Here is a 20,425-nt window from a genome sequence, read left to right as displayed (position 1 = left end):
GAAGTCTAAGCTTGGATAAACCCGCTCTGACAGACTTCACTTAACCCGGGCGTATACTGTACGATTTTTGCCCTTTTTGGGCAGATTTTCCAGTTATACAAGAATTTTCCGATCGGGCCGACGTTCAGCCTGATCAAGTGTCATGTAGGGTAACGAGGGGCCATCAGCCTTTTACGACCACCTCCCAACCAGGAATCATAAGGTAGGGAGAAAATCAATCATGTCTGATATTCAATCGGCAGTTGTAATAAGAGTGTGCAACTATTGAAAATATCGCACAGTGTATGCCCGGCTTTGGGGGATGTCTAAAGAAACAGCACTTTCATCTCTAAAATACTGCAAATATCTAAAGGTGCACTACACAAGTTTAGAAGGTAAATATAGTAGGGCTGCAACAATGAATCGATAAAAATCGACTTTTAAAAGCGTTGGCAACGAATTTCATCAATGATTAGTTTTGTCGCGCGATTAATGCGTCATCCGCCGCCGCCGTCATCACTGCCACTTGACTGAAACGGGGGAAGAAAAAAAAAACACGGCAGAGCGAGTCAGCGCCGCAGGTGCTTAGTGTTGCCAACTCAGCAACTTTTCAGACCCCTCCAGCGACTATTTTTCAAAAAAGCGACTAGCGACAATTCTGGCGACTTTTTACGGTGTCACTGGCGGCTTTTGGAGACTCTTACATGAAAGCATGTATCGTTCCTACTCTGCCGTGGGGTGCCTCCCCCATCCCAACCATGTTCTCCCGCAGGAGTCCCTCTCAGCGCTGCAGTCAGAGCCGCAGGATGTTTACCCTCAGCGTCCAGATTGCAAATGAAGCGCGCATGCGCCGGGATTGACGGCGCAAATTGATCACAATAATTAAAATAGCCTGCGCTTTGTAAAGTGAAAAAAGTCGTAACATGCAACTTTTGTAAAAACAAATTAACATGGCACGGAAGCACCATGTTTGTTTGGTTTTAAAGTGGGGAAACGTAACGTTAGTTTCTCAGGTAGCTCATCTGATGCTTTCCTTACCGTGTTAGTAGGTTACAGACAGTGATAAGGTTGGCTACTTATTTTACTTTTAATTTCATTTGAATTAGCTTAAGCAGCGTTTATATTTACTTTAGAAATAAATTAACTTGAAAATTATGAGGGCAAGGCTTTTAAAGTTTAAATCTTCTGGCAAAGATAAAGTAAAGATCCTGCAATTTATGGAAGTAAAGCTCAAGATCAGTAATATGTCAATTAATTATCTGCCACATTCCCATGTAAATATCTGTCTTTGGAGGATGTGTTTTATTCGCATCCCTAGTTCTCTCATTTTTATTCCAAATACAATTTATAATTTGAATCACAGGGCTATTTTTATCTCTATGGCTCAGTATTTTCTCAAGTAGCAACTTTAACTGCTGTACTTTCCTGTCTTAAAAGGCAGAACTCTTCTAGTCTAAAAAAACATAATTTGTTGAAATGGGGGGGGCTGTTGTTTGAACCCCTTAGAGGCTTTAAAAAACAAAAATGTCTTTTTATGCACTTTATCAAACAAAGTAGCCTATGTTTTGTGGATGTACAGCTACATTTCTCATGTAAGTTTGCGTAGTTTTAACACAAACATTTATTTTTCATATTGCACCAGTACAGTTAATGAGCAACCTGTACTTGTGTGCTTGTTTGTTCTGTCTAAAATGTTTATTTTGGAATAAAGAGTTTAATACAAAAAATATTTTTTGTCCGATTCATCGAAAAAATAATCGGCCGATTCATCGATTTTTAAAATAATTGTTAGTTGCAGCCCTAAAATATAGTAATCTTTCCTATTCATTGGCTGACATGTGAAATAAGTTTTCCTCTACAATGGGTCCGATTTCTCTGAGGGCGATCGTTCAGTCGGCTACTTTGTTGAGGTTTTTTATGCATTGAAAAAAAAAAACAAAAAAAAAAAACAACAACACACATTTCTTTTTAAAAAGGATCCCAAAGAGGAGCCCCAAGTGCTCCCCACACCTCAACAGTTTCCACACAAGAGCAAGGAATAAAACATCCAGAGCAAAGAAAATGGAGTCTGATCCAGGTGGAGAAACACAGAAGCTTTCAACAAGCAGAGCTCACATCTTCATATTTTAAACCCACATAAAGAATTACCCAAAAAGCACAGATACAAGAGTAAAACAGGCCATTTTGCCAGAGACTGTTTAGGATTAAATATTCTAACCCATGTTATCATGGCTACTAACCTTTACTTCCTCCTGTGAGTCTGAAGGCCATCAGCGATCTGACAATGCCGAACACTTCCATTGTGAGTAGGGTGTGCACCTTTCCTGTGTTGGCATCAGGGCGCAACAGTTCCAAGATCTTCCCTCTGGAAACAACAATCTCCTGCATCTTGGTTCCTACATAAGAAAAAAACTCAGCTCAAAATCTGTCAGGCGGGAATGTGTGAGGCTTCCTAAAAACCTCCAAATGTGAAGAAAAGCTGAGCTTTAAATTAGGTCATCTAAACGAGATGAAGGGTCAGAAAGCGTCTTTACAAAACGGGCAGAAGCCGAGGAAACTCACCTGAGAAGTTTCCATGAATGGCATGGGTGATGCCAGTGGCCCGCTGCAGTGTGATGTTGTAGAGAAACATGGTTCCTACGGCGTTGTCCTGTTACAGCTGACGGAGAGCTCAGCTCGGCTCAGAACTACGGAGGAACAGGACAAACCAACAGTGACTAATGATGCCTGTGACTAGTTAACCCAGAGGTGATCACATTGAGTGAGTTTTAGTTGGAAAGCTCTGTGACACTGAGTAGCTTTCTGCACAAACCTAATCATCTGCCGGTTAGCTGCAGAAATACATGAACAGTAACTTAAAGCAGGAGTTAAAATCTGAACTTTAACGTGAGAAATTTCCCAGACATCTTAAAATCTAATGAAGAAAAGTAAAAGTCTTGTACAATTAAGCATTTGTAACCGAGTTAACATTCTCTGTTATTAATAAACTGGGGCGGTAACTATTTTTGCAAATCGATTAATCTGTCGATAATTTTTGATTAATAATCAGCTAGCCAAAGGTTCCTTAGAGAGATTTTATAAAGTTAAACCAGGTTAAACTAAAACCTTTCCACTTGAGGAGTTCTGGATAGAACATATTAACAACAATCTTATTTAAAAACAATTGTTTTATGTTAAATGCAAAATATATATATACATATTTTTTTTTTTTTTTTACAATTTTGATACAATTAGTGCTCTAACTTGGTTGCTCTGTCAGCTAAAGGCATGTTTCACAGTCTCTACACTCCAGTTAAAAACCAATAATCAATTAATCACAATTAAAGGAATAGTACACCCAAAACATGATTAGCCTTCATTTTCTACTCACCCCCATGCTGAACAACACTCTGGAGTACTTTTTTGATATCTCAAATGCATCTGGAGATCTGGGAGGCTTCTTGCTGTCTGCTGACATTCAAATAATGGAGGTCTATGGCGCCCGAGGCAGAAAGGTCCATAAAAGTCCACAAAAAACGTGTCAATATTCCTCCATACTGCTCGTCCAATGTATTCCAAGTGTCCTGAGTGGGTAGCGTCCAGAATTTACTCGAAACGAAGTCATTTAGAATATTTTTAGAGCATAAACAGTAGTGTATAGGATTTCCTGAAAGCGCGTTCACGAGTCTACGGAAACCGCGGCAGACCAAACCAGATGAAAGTGCGCATTCAGCTCGGCAAAGAACTCATGCTCTTCCTCAACACAGAAGTCCTCAGACATTTTTCTTCCGTTGTTTCTTTCTTTGCACGGGTAAACAGCACATTTCTTCTTCTACGCTTGCATTATCGGCAGAGCAGACGCTGAATGCGCACTTTCATCTGGTTTGGTCTGCCGCGGTTTCCGTAGACTCGTGAACGCGCTTTCAGGAAATCCTATACACTACTGTTTATGCTCTAAAAACATTCTAAATGACTTTGTTTCGAGTAAATTATGGACGCTACCCACTCAGGACACTTGGAATACATTGGACGAGCAGTATGGAGGAATATTGACACGTTTTTTGTGGACTTTTATGGACCTTTCTGCCTCGGGCGCCATAGACCTCCATTATTTGAATGTCAGCAGACAGCAAGAAGCCTCCCAGATCTCCAGATGCATTTGAGATATCAAAAAAGTACTCCAGAGTGTTGTTCAGCATGGGGGTGAGTAGAAAATGAAGGCTAATCATGTTTCAGGTGTACGATTCCTTTAATCCGACGCACTGTTTCAGCCCTACGATAAACACAACCTAATTCTATTAATAAACAGTGCAAATACTTTGCATCATAATACAGTTAACTGAACTGAATGGAGCCACATTTTTCTGCTTCATCTTTAATCAAATACAACAAACATAAAACACTCAAACTTTCCTGAAGTCACTATAACTCAGGAGTCAAGTATTATTATTAATCTATTAGTGAGATTCTGTTTATAATGGTATTCATCTCTATACTTATTCAGTAGAAACCCATGTCGTGTATTTATGGAACCATTATTTATCCTGCACTTGCTGCTATTGCACTTCTGGTTAGACCTAAACTGCATTTCGGTGCCTTGTACCTGTGCCTGTGTGTAATGACAATAAAGTTGAATCTAATCTAATCTAGCAGATTGAATTATTTAGGAGGATTTTTAAGGATTTCTATGGCATCTTTGTATGAACCCTATGTTAAGAACCAATCCTGAATATCTCATAATAGAAAAAACAACTTTCATTATTGGTAACAGTTTGAAATTTCCATAAATTACACGTTTTAATTTTTTTTTTTACGCGGTAAAAAAAAAGTACGTGAAAACAAAAAGAAAGATAATCAAAATATGTTCAAACTCAAACACTGAATAATTAAATAATTGATTTAACATTGACTTTAAGGCAGAATCCAGGTTATGTGGATTGGTCCATTGTTAGACACACTTTAAAAGGGGTTTTTACTCTAAGCTGGTTTTGCACTGTAACACTTTAGCACGTTCTTTTTTATTATTTTGAACCAGCTAACTCATCTGAAAATAGGATTTTGCATTTAAACCCAGACCTCTACTTTCTAGCCGGCCTGTGTGGCTCTAAATTGAGCTCCAAACTGAAACTCGGCCTGTTGGGGATCGTTAACCTCCATTTTTAAGATTTTCATACGAAGCGCCACTTTTCGCCTGATGGATTCGCTTGACTTAAAAACAGCCACACTTCACGATCAATACGGCATAAGTTTGGATCCAGACAAGTTTAGGATGTGCAACATACAATATTTACCAGGATATTTAGGAAGATGTTTGTGATTTCAGCAGATTAAATATCCTCCATTCAAACGTTTCTCTTACGCTTCGGAGATCCGGGGTCCTTCCTTCTAACAGTCATCGATGATAGGCGACCTGAAACAATGCCTGACTAAAATTACCGATTGTAGTAACGCCATGTGTCAGCAGATGGAGACAGAGACTAAAACAATTAAAGCCAAGTGAGTAATCAACAGAATTAACCCGGTTAGGAATTTTTTAAGGCAAAAGAGATACAATTACACAATACTATAACAAAAATAAATATAACTTACATTTTCAGGTACATCTAATTTAGACAATATGTTAGTGATGAAATTCAAACAACATGATATATTTCAAGTGTTATTTATGTTGAGTTTAATGATTTGTAGTTTAAAGGGAAAAGGCTATATACATTTTTATAAGTTCAGCTGGTTTTCCTTGATAAAATTAAATTCTGTTTATTTCTATAGCACCAACACACAACACATGTCGCCTCAAGGCACTTTACAGTTCACCAGATCATACAGTCAGATTGATTGAAAGTTTTATATTTAAGGAAAACCAGTTTATTGTATCAACTCATTGATTTGAAGGTAATCCCTCTTATTAAGCATGCTAGTAGCGACAGTGGAGAGAAAAACTGCCTTTTAACAGGAAGAAACCTCCAGCAGAACCAGGTTAAGTATGAGGCCATCTGCTGAGGCCGACTGGGGTTCAAGGAGACAGAAGCAGAGATACAAAAAGCAGCTGTAAAAGGCGGCCCCGTCCAGGACACACACAGCCAGGCAGACGAGCTCCAAGCCAGCTCCCATGTCAGAGGACGAAGAGAGCACATCCAGTTAGTCACAGTCAGAGAAACAGGACTACACTGGAAAACAAGTTGTTGATGGCAGCAATACAGGAACAGATGAGGCGAAGCTAGGTTAAAGGAGGATGTTTATTTTATTCATTCTTTTGGAGATTTTTTATTGTAATTTAGGTTTATGTGGAGTTTTTATGTGTTTTTATGCTTTAGGTCTGTTGGAATGAATGAACTTTACATTAGTTTCAAATGAATCTAGATCGAAGTTTAAATCGATTTGATGTATTTCCTCTTTATTGATCCTTAATTAAATAAGAAAATGTGATTTTTTACCTTTAGAGTTTCCTCCTCATCATGAACACAGCTGTATTCCCTCGGTCTTTCAAACTACAGCTCACTGACGGTAAATCCGTTTCTAAACCCGTTTATTCTTCATTTATTCGTCCTCAGTTATTATTGCCCCCAGTTGTGTGAAAAAGAGGATTAACAAAAAAAGGGTTAAATTGCGATTTCATGTTCTCAGTCAGGGTTAAATCGGCCAATCAGGCGATTGGAGCTTTATTGTGAAAGTATAAAACCGGAAGTCGTGCCGTAGTGCTTTTGAGCTTGACCTTCGCGGCCGCCGGTCTACGGCTCCTCCGTGACAGACACCGAGCTCCCCGTTTGCTGAGTCCTGTCCCGGCCTCGGCTCTCCCTCTGGTGCTGAGCCCAGCGGCTCCTCCTCCAGCCCGGCCTGCTGCTCGCCTCCTGCGGGCTCCTGTCTCTCCGTGTCAGCAGCTCTGCTCCTCTCACTGGATGCTTCTGGCGGCGTTTGGACCCAGACGGTAAGCGGAACCATTTGGATGCAGACCGCGTGTCGGGCTGCAGAACCACAGAGGTGAGACTTTAAGCACATCTGGTTAACAGGGTTCAGCCCTGATGTGCATCCAGCTGCTGCTGCTGCTGATGATGATGATGAAGCTCTTGTTTTTCACTATGATCCAAACTCACCACTGTCCTCCTCATGTGCAGGGATGAAGCCTCTGATCAGAAGGAGATATCTGAACCTCCTCCATCCCCCCCCCCCCCATCCTTTTCTCCCCCTTTGTCCCCCCTCGGCCTCTCATCCCTCTCTGTGGCTCCATTGATCTTGCCGCTGGCGTTGCTAGGAGACAGCAGATGGCTGTGAAGGGCAGAGAGCTGATGGAGGAAGGACAGCCTAACCTGCTGAGAACTAGTAGACGAAGATGTGTGTAGCTGGTCCTCTGTCTGTGGAAGAACATATTTCTAAAAGGTGCAGAGAGGTTTTTCCTTCCGCAGAGTAAACCTACCAGCCTCTGACTGGTTGGATGCTGAGGTCTGCTTCTCACTAACTCTGTAGTTGATCTGCTGGTATTTCAGCTCTCTTTAGCTCGGATGCCAAATCATAGAAATTTAAATCCAATGTCTCTGGATTATAAATGTGGTTAAACAAACAGAGCAGGAGAAAGAGGATCTGATGTGATATGCTGGGAGCAGATGGAGAGGTTATTAGTCTGTGAGCTCCATGAGCAGATCCTCACCGGGTGGATTAAGTGAACCATAGTATGAAAGAAGAGCCAGAGGTTAATGAGTCATGATCATTTCTGGTTCTCTAGATGATTATGGTCATGAATGATTAAACAGAAGAATAAAGTTAGAGAAAAATACCAGTTAAAAAGTTTATTAAAAGAACAAGAAGATGGATGCATGTTGAATGGATGGACAGATGGATGATCGGTGGGTGGATGGACAATAGATGCATAAATGAATGGATGGATGAGGGATGGATGGATGATGGAAGGATGAGGGATGGATGGAACAATGTGTGATGGATGGATGATAAATTGTTGGATGGATGGACAGATGGATGATGGTTGATCAATGGGTGGATGGACAATATGCATAAATGGATGATGGAGGATTCATGGGTGGATTGATGATAGGTGGATGGATGAGGGATGGATGGATGGATGATGCGGGATGGGTGGATTGATGATAAATGGTTTGATGATGGACGGATGGATGATATTGCTTTTAAAAGCACAGGACTATTCTTTTGAAGAGGAGCTGTGATTTTGAACTCTCTCCTGTCTTTCATCGACCCATCGAGACCAAAGCTGAACTTGACCTTGGCTCACTTATTTTTAGCCCTCTGCTTCCTCAGTTCCTGGCTGCTGGTTTGATGTGTTTGTGCTAATACACTGCGTTTTGCTTTTACCCAAACCTGATGCTCCATTTTGTCCAAACATCTCTGGTGTGATCCGTCCAAAGATTTCTAGAGGCCCTGGCTTCACTCAGCAGACTTTAGTCGTGCTGGTTGATTGTCCACATTTGCGCTGCTCTCACAGTCAGCCTGAAGTCTTAAACAGTGTTCTAGCACTACGATCAGCGAGGGATGTGTCATGATAGGATCCTAGAATAGAAGAGAAGAAGAAGAGGGTTCTTTGTCCTCATCCAGGACACAAAGAACCATATTGTCCTACGGCAGAGAAATCTGAGTGCAACAGTGGTGTTTAAGTAGCTGCACACAAAAAGGAACAAACTGTTCACAGAAAAGCATAAAAACTGTGAAACTACAGCAGGAATCAAACAGAGTCTTCTGGGAGCAGTGATGCTCCATAGCTGCTGGGAGGAAGGATCTCTGATGGTGCTTCTGGGAGACCACCAAGGATGCAACACTGGAAAAAATCAAAAGCTAGAGAAGGTATTTTTGTCTTAAAATAAGCGCATTTTTTCTTGAATTGAGGAGGTAAGTCAGACACTTTGCCAATGGAAGACGACAATTTACATTTAAAGGGGTCCTAGAATGAATATATAGCGTATTTGGTGCTGGTCCTTAAGGTCTCTGAATAGGGTGTATAACATTGGTTGGGCTGAAAATGGCATATTTGCTTTTCTATGATCCCTAATGCAAGCCTGGTTAAAAACCCTAGAAGGAAACGACAGGTTTATTCCTTTTATGGTATGATCATGAACATTTAGATGAGCTGTGTGCTGATTGGTTGGTTTACAACGAGCGAAGCTGCTGAGCAAAGACGCATCATTGCAACAAGCACTCACTCACGGAAACATCAAATTGTTGATATGGTAGGGTGACCAGACGTCCTCTTTTTCCCGGGCATGTCCTACTTTTGATACCTAAAAAAATGTCTCAGCAGGTAGATTCTGCTCTGATCCTGTCAGGAATTTCAGTGTTCTGGTTCCAGCTCAGTTTTTGTCCAGGTGAAGACCCAGATATCAGCTTCCTGGATGTTCATCCGTGTCAGTCGGGTGGATGTGCTCCAAAGACCATCCACCAACAACTTCTAGCTTTTCACAGCTTTGATCAGAAGGCAGTTGCACTGGCACCAGTCAGCAAAGTCCTGGAGTGCCACTGTCCTGCAGATTTTGCATGCATCCCTTCGTCAACAGACCTGAAACAAATGAGTAGTTAATAGCCAGCCAATAACTAACCGAGATCCAAACAGGAAAGGTTCCAGTTTCCAGTGACACCCTCCATTCTGCAGGGACTCTGATCCTCACACACTGCTGTTCCTGTTTAACCTGAGAACTTCATCAGTAGTGCTGAGCTCAGGAGCTTTTGTTCTTCTGCAAAGTTCTGCAGCAGCTCTGGCCCTGATCTTTCAGAGATTTCAGCTCCTTTTGCCGAGCACGCTGACCTTGCAGTGGGACTCTACCTTCCCTAAGGTAGTTGCTTTTATCTTACCGACTTTGCCTGGGGGGACACAAACCTTTGTCTTCTGAGGAAAATCTTCCCCTCTTTAGAGGTGCTGATGCTGAAGCAGCAACAGTGTTCTTAGTCTGAGAAATCTGTCCTGAGTTTGCTTAATCATAGAACCTGGTAAATACCAGAACATCTTCATCATATCCTGACCTGTTAACCTGACAATCAGGTGACGAACTGTCCAAGGGCTAATAGGATTCCTGCCTTTAAACTTTTAAACTCACACAGATGATCTTTGTTATCTGCTGGCTAGTTTCAGAGAAGAGCCCATTTGAAAAGTAAATCCCCTGTTCTGAACTGCAGCCATGTCCAACACCGTCTGTACAACAAAGAAACTGATTGAGTGGTGCAGATAAAGCCAGAGTTCCCAACAAACCCAGTGCATTCTAAGGAAAGAGGTGGAAACGCAAAATCAAACACAGATTTTAGGTTTCCTATGGTGGCTTTTGCTCTGCAGGGAAACCTGGCAGAGACTGCAGGTTAAACACTGAGTGATCAAGGGAGAAAATCATCGTTTAGTTTCTGCCTCCAGTGAAGATGGGAGTCTTAACAGAGACATTTGGCAGCAGGTTGACACAGTGGGAATGAAGTCCAACTCCACTATGCATTCATGAGAGCAAACACCCAATCCTATCATGTTAAACTGCTTACAGTAAAGTTATTTCATCTGATCTCTCTCCCTACTTACACACACAGGCTGCATCCAATCACTGTAAACTGCTTAACTTCCCTCCAAACTAAGTTAAACTGTAAACGAAACACATTTTGGGAGATAAAGCAGATGGAATCTAAATGAAACCGGAGCAAGGATGGAACAAACTTGGATGGAAACTAGAAGGTCTTCCTCAACCTTCTTTCTTCATGTTCTTCAGCAGGCTACACAGAACGGTAGAGCTGCTGTCTTTGTTGCATCCGTAGCTAACCGGGTTACCAGGCAGAACAGCTCAGACCCCAGTGAAGAATGAGGTCAACTCTTTTTTTAGATGTTCCTTCATTTCATCAAGGCTTTCAGCGTTCTCCACAGTATCTCGGTCAAGTTGAGGTCTCGACTTTAACTAGGACAGTGTACCACTTTGGTTCTTCTCTTTTTCAGACAAAATGTTTTAGGCCTCATTATCCTGATGATGACCCAAAGTGGACCAGACTGTAGGATAGTTTGGTCCACAGTGGATCTCATTGTGCAATCAAAGACTGCAAGCTGTCCTAACCCTTATGCTGCTGTGGAGTATGGCTAAACATCGCCATGGTCTCACCTGGTCAAACTCACAGTTTAGTTCATCTAAATGAAACAAGAAAAGAGGCCATGTCCACTGGTCTGTTTCTACCAATGTTAGCAGTTTAGGATGGATGGATAGATGGATGATGATAGGTGGGTTATAAATGGATGATGGATGGGTGGATGGATGGATGGATGGATGGATGGATGGATGGATGATGATAGGTGGGTTATAAATGGATGATGGATGGATGGATGGATGGATGGATGGATGATGATAGGTGGGTTATAAATGGATGATGGATGGATGGATGGATGATGATAGGTGGATGATAAATGGATGATGGATGGGTGGATGGATGGATGATGGATGGATGGATGATGATAGGTGGGTTATAAATGGATGATGGATGGATGGATGATGATAGGTGGGTTATAAATGGATGATGGATGGATGGATGGATGATGATAGGTGGATGATAAATGGATGATGGATGGGTGGATGGATGGATGATGGATGGATGGATGATGATAGGTGGGTTATAAATGGATGATGGATGGATGGATGGATGGATGGATGATGATAGGTGGGTTATAAATGGATGATGGATGGATGGATGGATGATGATAGGTGGGTTATAAATGGATGATGGATGGATGGATGATGATAGGTGGGTTATAAATGGATGATGGATGGATGGATGATGATAGGTGGATGATAAATGGATGATGGATGGGTGGATGGATGGATGATGGATGGATGGATGATGATAGGTGGGTTATAAATGGATGATGGATGGATGGATGATGATAGGTGGGTTATAAATGGATGATGGATGGATGGATGGATGATGATAGGTGGGTTATAAATGGATGATGGATGGATGGATGGATGATGATAGGTGGGTTATAAATGGATGATGGGTGGATGGATGATGATAGGTGGATGATAAATGGATGATGGATGGGTGGATGGATGGATGATGGATGGATGGATGGATGATGATAGGTGGGTTATAAATGGATGATGGATGGATGGATGATGATAGGTGGATGATAAATGGATGATGATAGGTGGGTTATAAATGGATGATGGGTGGATGGATGATGATAGGTGGGTTAAATGGATGATGGATGGATGGATGGATGATGATAGGTGGATGATAAATGGATGATGGATGGGTGGATGGATGGATGATGGATGGATGGATGGATGATGGATGGATGGATGGATGGATGATGATAGGTGGATGATAAATGGATGATGGGTGGATGGATGATGATAGGTGGGTTATAAATGGATGATGGATGGATGGATGATGATAGGTGGATGATAAATGGATGATGGATGGGTGGATGGATGGATGATGGATGGATGGATGGATGGATGGATGGATGATGATAGGTGGGTTATAAATGGATGATGGATGGATGATGATAGGTGGATGATAAATGGATGATGGATGGGTGGATGGATGGATGGATGGATGGATGGATGGATGATGATAGGTGGGTTATAAATGGATGATGGATGGATGGATGATGATAGGTGGGTTATAAATGGATGATGGATGGATGGATGATGATAGGTGGGTTATAAATGGATGATGGATAGATGGATGATGATAGGTGGATGATAAATGGATGATGGATGGGTGGATGGATGGATGGATGGATGATAGGTGGGTTATAAATGGATGATGGATGGATGGATGATGATAGGTGGATGATAAATGGGTGATAGATGATGGATGGGTGGATGGATGGATGGATAATGATATGTGGATGATAGATGGGTGATAGATGATGGATGGGTGGATGGATGGATGGATAATGATAGGTGGATGATAGATGATGGATGGATGGATGGATGGATGATAAATAGTTCCTATGCATTTTAAATTGTTTCCTTTCAAAGATGGTGACACTAAATCTGCATCCATCTGCCCAGCGTCATTTCTTCTTTACTGTTTTGTAGATTTGTGAAAACTTTCCATATTTGATTAATTAAAGTCTAAAGAGGAAAAAAGTTAACTCCTAATTAACTCCTAATGAAGCCATCAGCTTCGAAACCAGACCAATATTAAATCACTGAGAAGAAAAATCTCCGGGATGATGATGGCTGCTACACCAAATGAAAAAATAATCCATAATTTCTAGAGGTCCGTCTGCAGCTGATTATCTTAAAGGCCCTATATTACACTACATTTGAAATATAGAAAAAAACAAAACAAATGGGGCCCCCAGTGCATATTTTTGAAGTTGGAGCAGAAACGTTCCCTATAGGATCAGACTGACAATAACCTCCTCATTCAGCCCTTTTCTAAACAAGCTGTTTTGACTTTCCACACCCCTGTGCAAAGGCTGAACCCCCACAGCCCGCAACCATGACAACCAATCAGAGTTTGTGAAAATGGTGGCTAGGAGAGCCGAACAATACAGAAGATGAAGACCAGCCTTAACTGATGGGCTGCTGCAGACCGCTTGTAGCAGCTTATCGTCCTGACAACACATTAAAGGAGCAGGTTGACCAGATAACCGCTCATTGGCACTCATTCATTTATGTTGTTAACAACAATAATACATTTTTATTCCATCGAAAAAAACGGACAAAAGTCAGTCTAATCATCTAACACAGCATCTGTCTGCTGTGATGAACTAACCAAACTGCTACTAACAAAAGTAATTCAAAGGTATAGTGAAGGATTTTCACAAATTTTTGAAAATACCCGCCCTCTCCACTTAAAAATAAAAAAAACACATGCACAACCCTGTATCCGCTCCTGAGAGGGAACTCCAATTAAACGAGTGTGAGAGCATGCACAAGCCCATCTCTCCTCGTGCACGCTCTATTTAAAAGTTACATCGCTCATACAAGCTTACTTTGAAAAAGAAGATCTGCAATTTTTCCCACTGTGTCAGACTCACCATCGTGTTATTCTGAGAAATACTGGCCTACCGGGAATTACCTCCCCCCTCGCACACTGATGAAAAAACTTTTTGAAATATTAATGAAAAGGGAACTTTTAAACACCTCTGGGTGATGGTTGTCCGTAGTGCCTGCTAGATGGCGGGTTTTGATAGGGGGAGTGGTTATTTCTGGTGACATCACAAAGGGCATGATGTTCAAACAGAGCATTTTGAGCACACGTTAGCTAAGAGGTGGAACAAGGCAGTGAGAGAGGGAAAATGGTTTTTTTTTTTTTTTCATTTGAGAACCTCAAACACAGGCTTCAGGACACATATGACTGTAAATATTTAAGTGAATTTAGCATAATATGGGATCTTTAATTTTACTCTTAGAAGTTTGCAGTTGTTGAACTCTGAAGCCTTCCCCAAGCTTGACTAAGAACCTTGTTTGGAAAAGCTTCAAACCAGGCACCATAGCAGGAGATTTAATGGATCCTGAGAAATCTGACTGCTGTTGTCTCCTGTTCTTCCACTCTGGGTTTGGTTACCGGGCCAATGCTCCATGTTTCTAAACCCTCAGAAAGCTGGATGGTGGATGAAATGCTCTTTGCAGCAAGAAGGTCCTGGTTTGATTCCTGGGTTAAGGTCAGCTGTATGTGAATATGTAATGGCTCCTGTCCCCCTCTGTCCTGAGTCAGTCCTGTGTCCAGTCTGCTGCTATTGTTGATCCTAATGTTCTTTGTCTGGCCTGTTTGTGACGCAACATTGATGTTGACATTGTAATGTCAACATCATCCTGTCCAGTACTGTTACTTTTAAATAAAAGAGGGGCCCACAGGCCTTGGTTAATGGGTCACATGACCTTTCTCCTGCTGAGAATCTCCAGACTTGGAAGACTTGACACCTTAACAGGAGAGCACAGCAGAAGTACACCATGTCCAAAAAATTAAGAACCCAGGTGGGATCCTCAGGTTCCCAGACTAGTTCCCCACTGGACGGTCCATCTGGGACCTGAACTGGGAAATGAGGACATATCGTGGGTTTAGATCCTTTTAAAGCTTTTCCAGAGGATGATTTTACAGCTGAGCCCATCACAGTGTTTAATCTTTGGCAGGTTTGATGTATTTTATTGAACTCATGGAGTTAAACTTCTACCTCTTATATTTACAGTCCCTGTAAGTTTTAAACACATTTATAGACTGAAACTGGAGGAGAGAGCATGGAGAGGTCAGAACTTCAGCATAGAGAGGACAGACTTTCAGCCTGGAGAGGTCAGACTTTCAGCCTGGAGAGTTCAAAACTTCAGCCTCAAGAGGTCAGAACTTCAGCCTGGAGAGGTCAGACTTTCAGCCTGGAGAGTTCAAAACTTCAGCCTGGAGAGGTCAGACTTTCAGCCTGGAGAGGTCAGACTTTCAGCCTGGAGAGTTTAAAACTTCAGCCTCGAGAGGTCAAAACTTCTGCCTGGAGAGTTCAGAACTTCAGCCTGGAGAGGTCAGATCTTCAGCCTGGAGAGGTCAGAACTTCAGCCTGGAGAGGTCAAAACTTCAGCCTGGAGAGTTCAGAACTTCAGCCTGGAGAGGGCAGATCATCAGCCTGGACAGGTCAGAACTTCAGCCTGGAGAGTTCAGAATTTCAGCCTGGAGAGTTCAAAACTTCAGCCTGGAGAAGTCAGACTTTCAGCCTGGAGAGTTCAAAACTTCAGCCTCGAGAGGTCAAAACTTCTGCCTGGAGAGGTCAGAACTTCAGCCTGGAGAGGTCAAAACTTCAGCCTGGAGAGGTCAAAACTTCAACCTGGAGAGTTCAGAACTTCAGCCTGGAGAGGTCAAAACTTCAACCTGGAGAGTTCAGAACTTCAGCCTGGAGAGTTCAGAACTTCAGCCTGGAGAGGTCAAAACTTCAACCTGGAGAGTTCAGAACTTCAGCCTGGAGAGTTCAGAACTTCAGCCTGGAGAGGTCAAACCTTCAGCCTTGAGAGGTCAGATCTTCAGCCTCGAGAGGTCAAAACTTCAGCCTCGAGAGGTCAAAACTTCTGCCTGGAGAGTTCAGAACTTCAGCCTGGAGAGGTTAGAACTTCAGCCTGGAGAGATCAAAACTTCAACCTGGAGAGTTCAGAACTTCAGCCTGGAGAGTTCAGAACTTCAGCCTGGAGAGGTCAAACCTTCAGCCTTGAGAGGTCAGATCTTTAGCCTGGAGAGGTCAGATCTTCAGCCTGGAGAGGTCAGACTTTCAGCCTGGAGAGGTCAGACTTTCAGCCTGGAGAGGTCAGATCTTCAGCCTGGAGAGGTCAGACTTTCAGCCTGGAGAGGTCAGACTTTCAGCCTGGAGAGGTCAGACTTTCAGCCTGGAGAGGTCAGATCTTCAGCCTGGAGAGGTCAGATCTTCAGCCTGGAGAGGTCAGATCCTCAGCCTGGAGAGGTCAGATCTTCAGCCTGGAGAGGTCAGATCTTCAGCCTGGAGAGGTCAGACTTTCAGCCTGGAGAGGTCAGACTTTCAGCCTGGAGAGGTCAGATCTTCAGCCTGGAGAGGTCAGACTTTCAGCCTGGAGAGGTCAGACTTTCAGCCTGGAGAGGTCAGATCTTCAGCCTGGAGAGGTCAGATCCTCAGCCTGGAGAGGCCTCCCTCTGGTTCAGTTAAATGCGTCTCCCTCCTGCTCCCACCAGGGTGTTATCAGGGCTGTCGGACCTGCTGGTTTATGGTTCATTCTTTCAGGATCATTCACTCGTGTTCTGATCCTCACCTAGTAGCCGGTGATCAGATGGTCATCAGGAATCTTCTTAGCTCCAATGATCTGATTAAAAGCTTGAAAAGCCTCTTCCTGGTGCAGCTGCTCCCAGGCTTTTGGCCGATTTCAGTTCCAGCTCTGTGGCACGATCATTACTGTAGTAACTCCTCTGCCACTATTTGAACCGCAGGGTGTGTTCCTGTTTTAGAATTTCATGCATCACTGAGCAGTGTCTTCCCAGTAAGGCGAGGTAAGCTGCTGGCTCTATTCCTGGAGTTCAGAGTGTTGTTTCTCTCTGCCTGGAGTTTTTTTTTTAGCAGTCTGTGATGCTCTCACCTGATCAGTGTGCTGGAAACCATCTCATTTCTCCATCTCTGCTTTCTTGGTGAAGCGGGAAAAAGCTCCCAGGGGAAGCTGTGAGCCCCAGAGTAACTGCTACTCTCTGTTTAGGAAGATTTGGATGTCCTCATTAATCGACTTTCCCCCTGAAACTACAGAAACCCGGCTCACTGTGCAGCACCTCAGCATGTACTCATTACTCGACTGTGGTTAAAAGAGCAAAAACCAGGAGCTAGTGGGATTCCCACCAGGCTTTATTGAAATGGGAGCAAAGGAAACCAGCATAACAGAAGCAGCGTGTCATCTTTTGAGTCTCTACTGGAATGGAGACAGCTTTTTATTGCATGCAAATCCTTTATTGGCATTTATTAAGATCAGGGTGATGGATCCCCATAGATGGCATTTCATTTAACAAAATTTAGGATAGAAAAGTGAAGAAATCTGATTAAAACATGAATACTGAGACTGTTTGTAAGGCGTTTGACACCCATTCTTGTTTTGGTTGTTGTAGACCTACTTTCTGGAGTGCTGCTCAGGCTCTCTCAGTTTGAACTAAACTCTCTTTTCTATGATATCTCTAAGTTACTCTAACTGAACAGAAGCACTTTTAAGCACAACAATGGCTTTTGAACAGGTCTGTCCTGATACGGAGTTATGCCCCTGTTTTTCATTTGATCAATAAAGTACCCTGGGATTACTAGTTGTGGAGTAAGCATACAGCCATATGACCATACGTAAAAATCCGTCGACAGCTCAATTGATACAGATTCTATATGGTTTTAGTTTGCCATATGAATCGACATGCTGCATAAAGTTGGGACCTGGGTTTTTGTAGAGACGTCATTTTAAACGATCTTGAAGCCTCGGCTGCATTCCTTGAGGATCTAGGATTTCTGAGCAGGTACCGAACATTATTTGGGACACCACCAAGCCTGCAAAAATGCATTTCAGATGCATTAATTTAAAACCAAAAAGAATAATTATGAGATAAGATTCAATTAAACTCAGTTTACTTGTATAGCTCCAATTCACAACACACGTCATCTCAAGGTACTTTACAGTTCACCAGATCATCCAGTCAGATTGATTCAAAGTTTTCTATCTAAGGAAAACCAGTTGATTGCATCGAGTAATTGACTCAAATACAATCCCCCACACTAAGCATGCTTGTAGCGACAGTGGAGAGGAAAAACTCCCTTTTAACAGGAAGAAACCTCCAGCAGAACCAGGCTCAGTGTGAGCGGCCATCTGCTGAGGCCGACTGGGGTTCAAGGAGACAGAAGCAGAGATACAAAAAGCAGCTGTAAAAGGCGGCCCCGTCCAGGAATCACACAGCCAGGCAGACGAGCTCCGAGCCAGCTCCCATGTCAGAGGATGAAGAGAGCACATCCAGTTAGTCACAGTCAGAGAAACAGGACTACACTGGAAAACAGGCCGATCTCCAACATCTATAAACAAAGGTGTCTCATAATATTGAGGTCAGGATCTTAATATTATGAGATAACCTCTCTGTTTTTGTTTTGTTTTTCTTTGGTGAATGCAATGCGCTTCTGTAAAAACCTGCGTATTAGATGATCAACTTTATGCTACAAACTTGGCTGACTGAGACTGAAAGGCGTGGGAGGCTTTAACTCTGGCGCAGCTCGACCCAAATGCAAGAAGAAGGAAACTAGGATGCCCTGCTTAATCAGTGCCTCTTTCTGGGTCGGACATAAAGTTGACAGAGTGGCTTTCTATTTGCAGGTCCTTGTTTTGGGGGGTGGGTGGGCAGAGGACTCAGGCTCCATCTGTCTGTTTTATTCTTGCCACCAGATGCTCTCCTTTCTTCTGATTCTCTATCAGAGGTTAATGCTGCATCAGCGTTAGAATGCCCCAGTGGAGTTCTCAGGTGGACCAGCTGTTGGTCCAAACATGACGCCTATGCAGAACGGCGGATGCAGACCCAATACCGATCCTCGGGTAAAATCAGCTTCATCCTGATTTTTCAGACACGCTCTTTTAGCTGCTAGAGTCCCCTCATCAAAATGGCTTTAACTAACTTATGGCGGCTGAGTTTAGGTCCAAGGCCTCATCATGTGGGCCTCACCCCTGCTGAGCCCGCTGCGGCGTGTTTAGGTCTCAAAGCTTCAGTCCAAATTTCTTCCTTCTAAAAAAGCTTTTGAGCATTTTTTGGGGGGGTAAATGAGTGACACAACTTTGTTTTTCCTGTGTTGTTTCTCCAGTATGATATTTAAAGTGTAAGTTTGTTTGATTTGTTTCAAGGTATTATGGAGGGGTTTCTCGAATTTTTTAAAAGACCCGCCCTCTCCACAAATGTGCGTGCGAGAGCATGCATGAGCCCATTTCTCCTTGTGTGTGCTGTATTTAAAAGGTACTGCTCTCGTAGCTCGTACAAGCTTACTGTGCCTCAATGTTCACCTTTACCCCTAAATCCCTCAATTACTATATGGAGCGAGGATTATATAGTGAGGTCAGTCAACTTACTCAGGGTTCGTACGGGTGCTGGAAATCCTTGAAAACGCTTGGATTTTGATGTTGTGTTTTCAAGGTTTGAAAAGTGCTTATATTTTGGATGAAATGCTTGAAAATGCTTGAAATTGTAACAATTTCTTTCGCAACAAATCCCTATCTAACTGAATCGTGTGTTTATTAAATGGAGAAATAAAATGTTGGAGAGCCCGAAAATGAAACCTGCTCGCTTATGTGTGACTGCAACCTGCCAGTCTATTTCCATGTGTGATTCCGCCCCCATGAAACCACTACGGCACCATGCTGGGAGGTTGTCGTTTCAATGAACGTTGGCTGAAAGATGAAAAATACAAATTATGGATTAAACGGGGACAAACCCCACGAGTTGCCTCTTGTAAAGTCTGAAAAGTCATAAACTTTTTAAGTAAGCCAACTGAAGTAGCTTAAAACACGTTAACGTTAGCGCCTATTTGTTTACGCTAGTAACTGCTAGCTAGGAATTCACAGGCTAAGTTACTGAGTGACTGAGAGTACGGTGTGATAATGTAATGTTAGTATTGCAGTGTTTCCCGCAGCACTATCTTGGCGAGGCAAACTCACGCTACCACCTCGCCAACGTTCCAAAAAAAAAGGCCCAGGCCCAGACCTTAAAACAGCATTGATAACTCTACGGCAGATAATACTGAATTGCGACACCCTCTGGTTGGTTATATTACTACGCCATGGCAGAGGAGTAATTTTCTTTGATCATCCGAGGAGACGTGTGCAATAAAAACACTAAATAAGAATTTTGACTATGTATTGTATGTAATTTAAGGTGGTGTAAGGTGCTGGAAAAAGTTTTAAAATGGATCTTGAAAGTGCTTGAAAAGTGCTTGATTTTGACTTTGGAAAAGGTGTATGAACCCTGTTACTGTTATGGTAAATGGCATGTACTTATATAGTGCCATTATTCAAGTCAGGAGACTTGACCAAAGCGCTTTACT

At 42.6% G+C, this 20,425-nt stretch overlaps 1 protein-coding gene across 2 annotated transcripts in view; it reads right to left on the bottom strand.

Moving 5' to 3' along the window:
- sf3b3 (splicing factor 3b, subunit 3) overlaps positions 1 to 5,398 on the bottom strand; it is a 32,548-nt gene extending 27,150 nt beyond the window's left edge. Inside the window, exons 1-3 of one of the 2 annotated variants that reach the window (XM_038274712.1) lie at positions 5,250 to 5,398; positions 2,542 to 2,666; positions 2,220 to 2,375 (exon numbers count right to left, since the gene is read on the bottom strand). In XM_038274712.1, the coding sequence (XP_038130640.1) occupies positions 2,220 to 2,375; positions 2,542 to 2,611 (226 nt within the window). In that variant the 5' untranslated portion in view covers positions 2,612 to 2,666; positions 5,250 to 5,398. Of the gene's footprint in view, positions 1 to 2,219; positions 2,376 to 2,541; positions 2,667 to 3,349; positions 3,374 to 5,249 lie in introns of those variants that run through there. The other variant, XM_038274714.1, reaches the window with a different exon arrangement.
- Positions 5,399 to 20,425: the final 15,027 nt, after the last annotated feature.

The sequence above is a fragment of the Cyprinodon tularosa genome, unplaced genomic scaffold (genome assembly GCF_016077235.1).
Source record: "Cyprinodon tularosa strain WSP-4 unplaced genomic scaffold, ASM1607723v1 ctg927, whole genome shotgun sequence".
In the NCBI taxonomy this organism is placed as follows: Eukaryota; Metazoa; Chordata; class Actinopteri; order Cyprinodontiformes; family Cyprinodontidae; genus Cyprinodon; species Cyprinodon tularosa.
The sequence above is the reverse complement of the archived record's forward strand: the minus strand, read 5'-3'. Positions and strand labels throughout refer to the sequence as shown.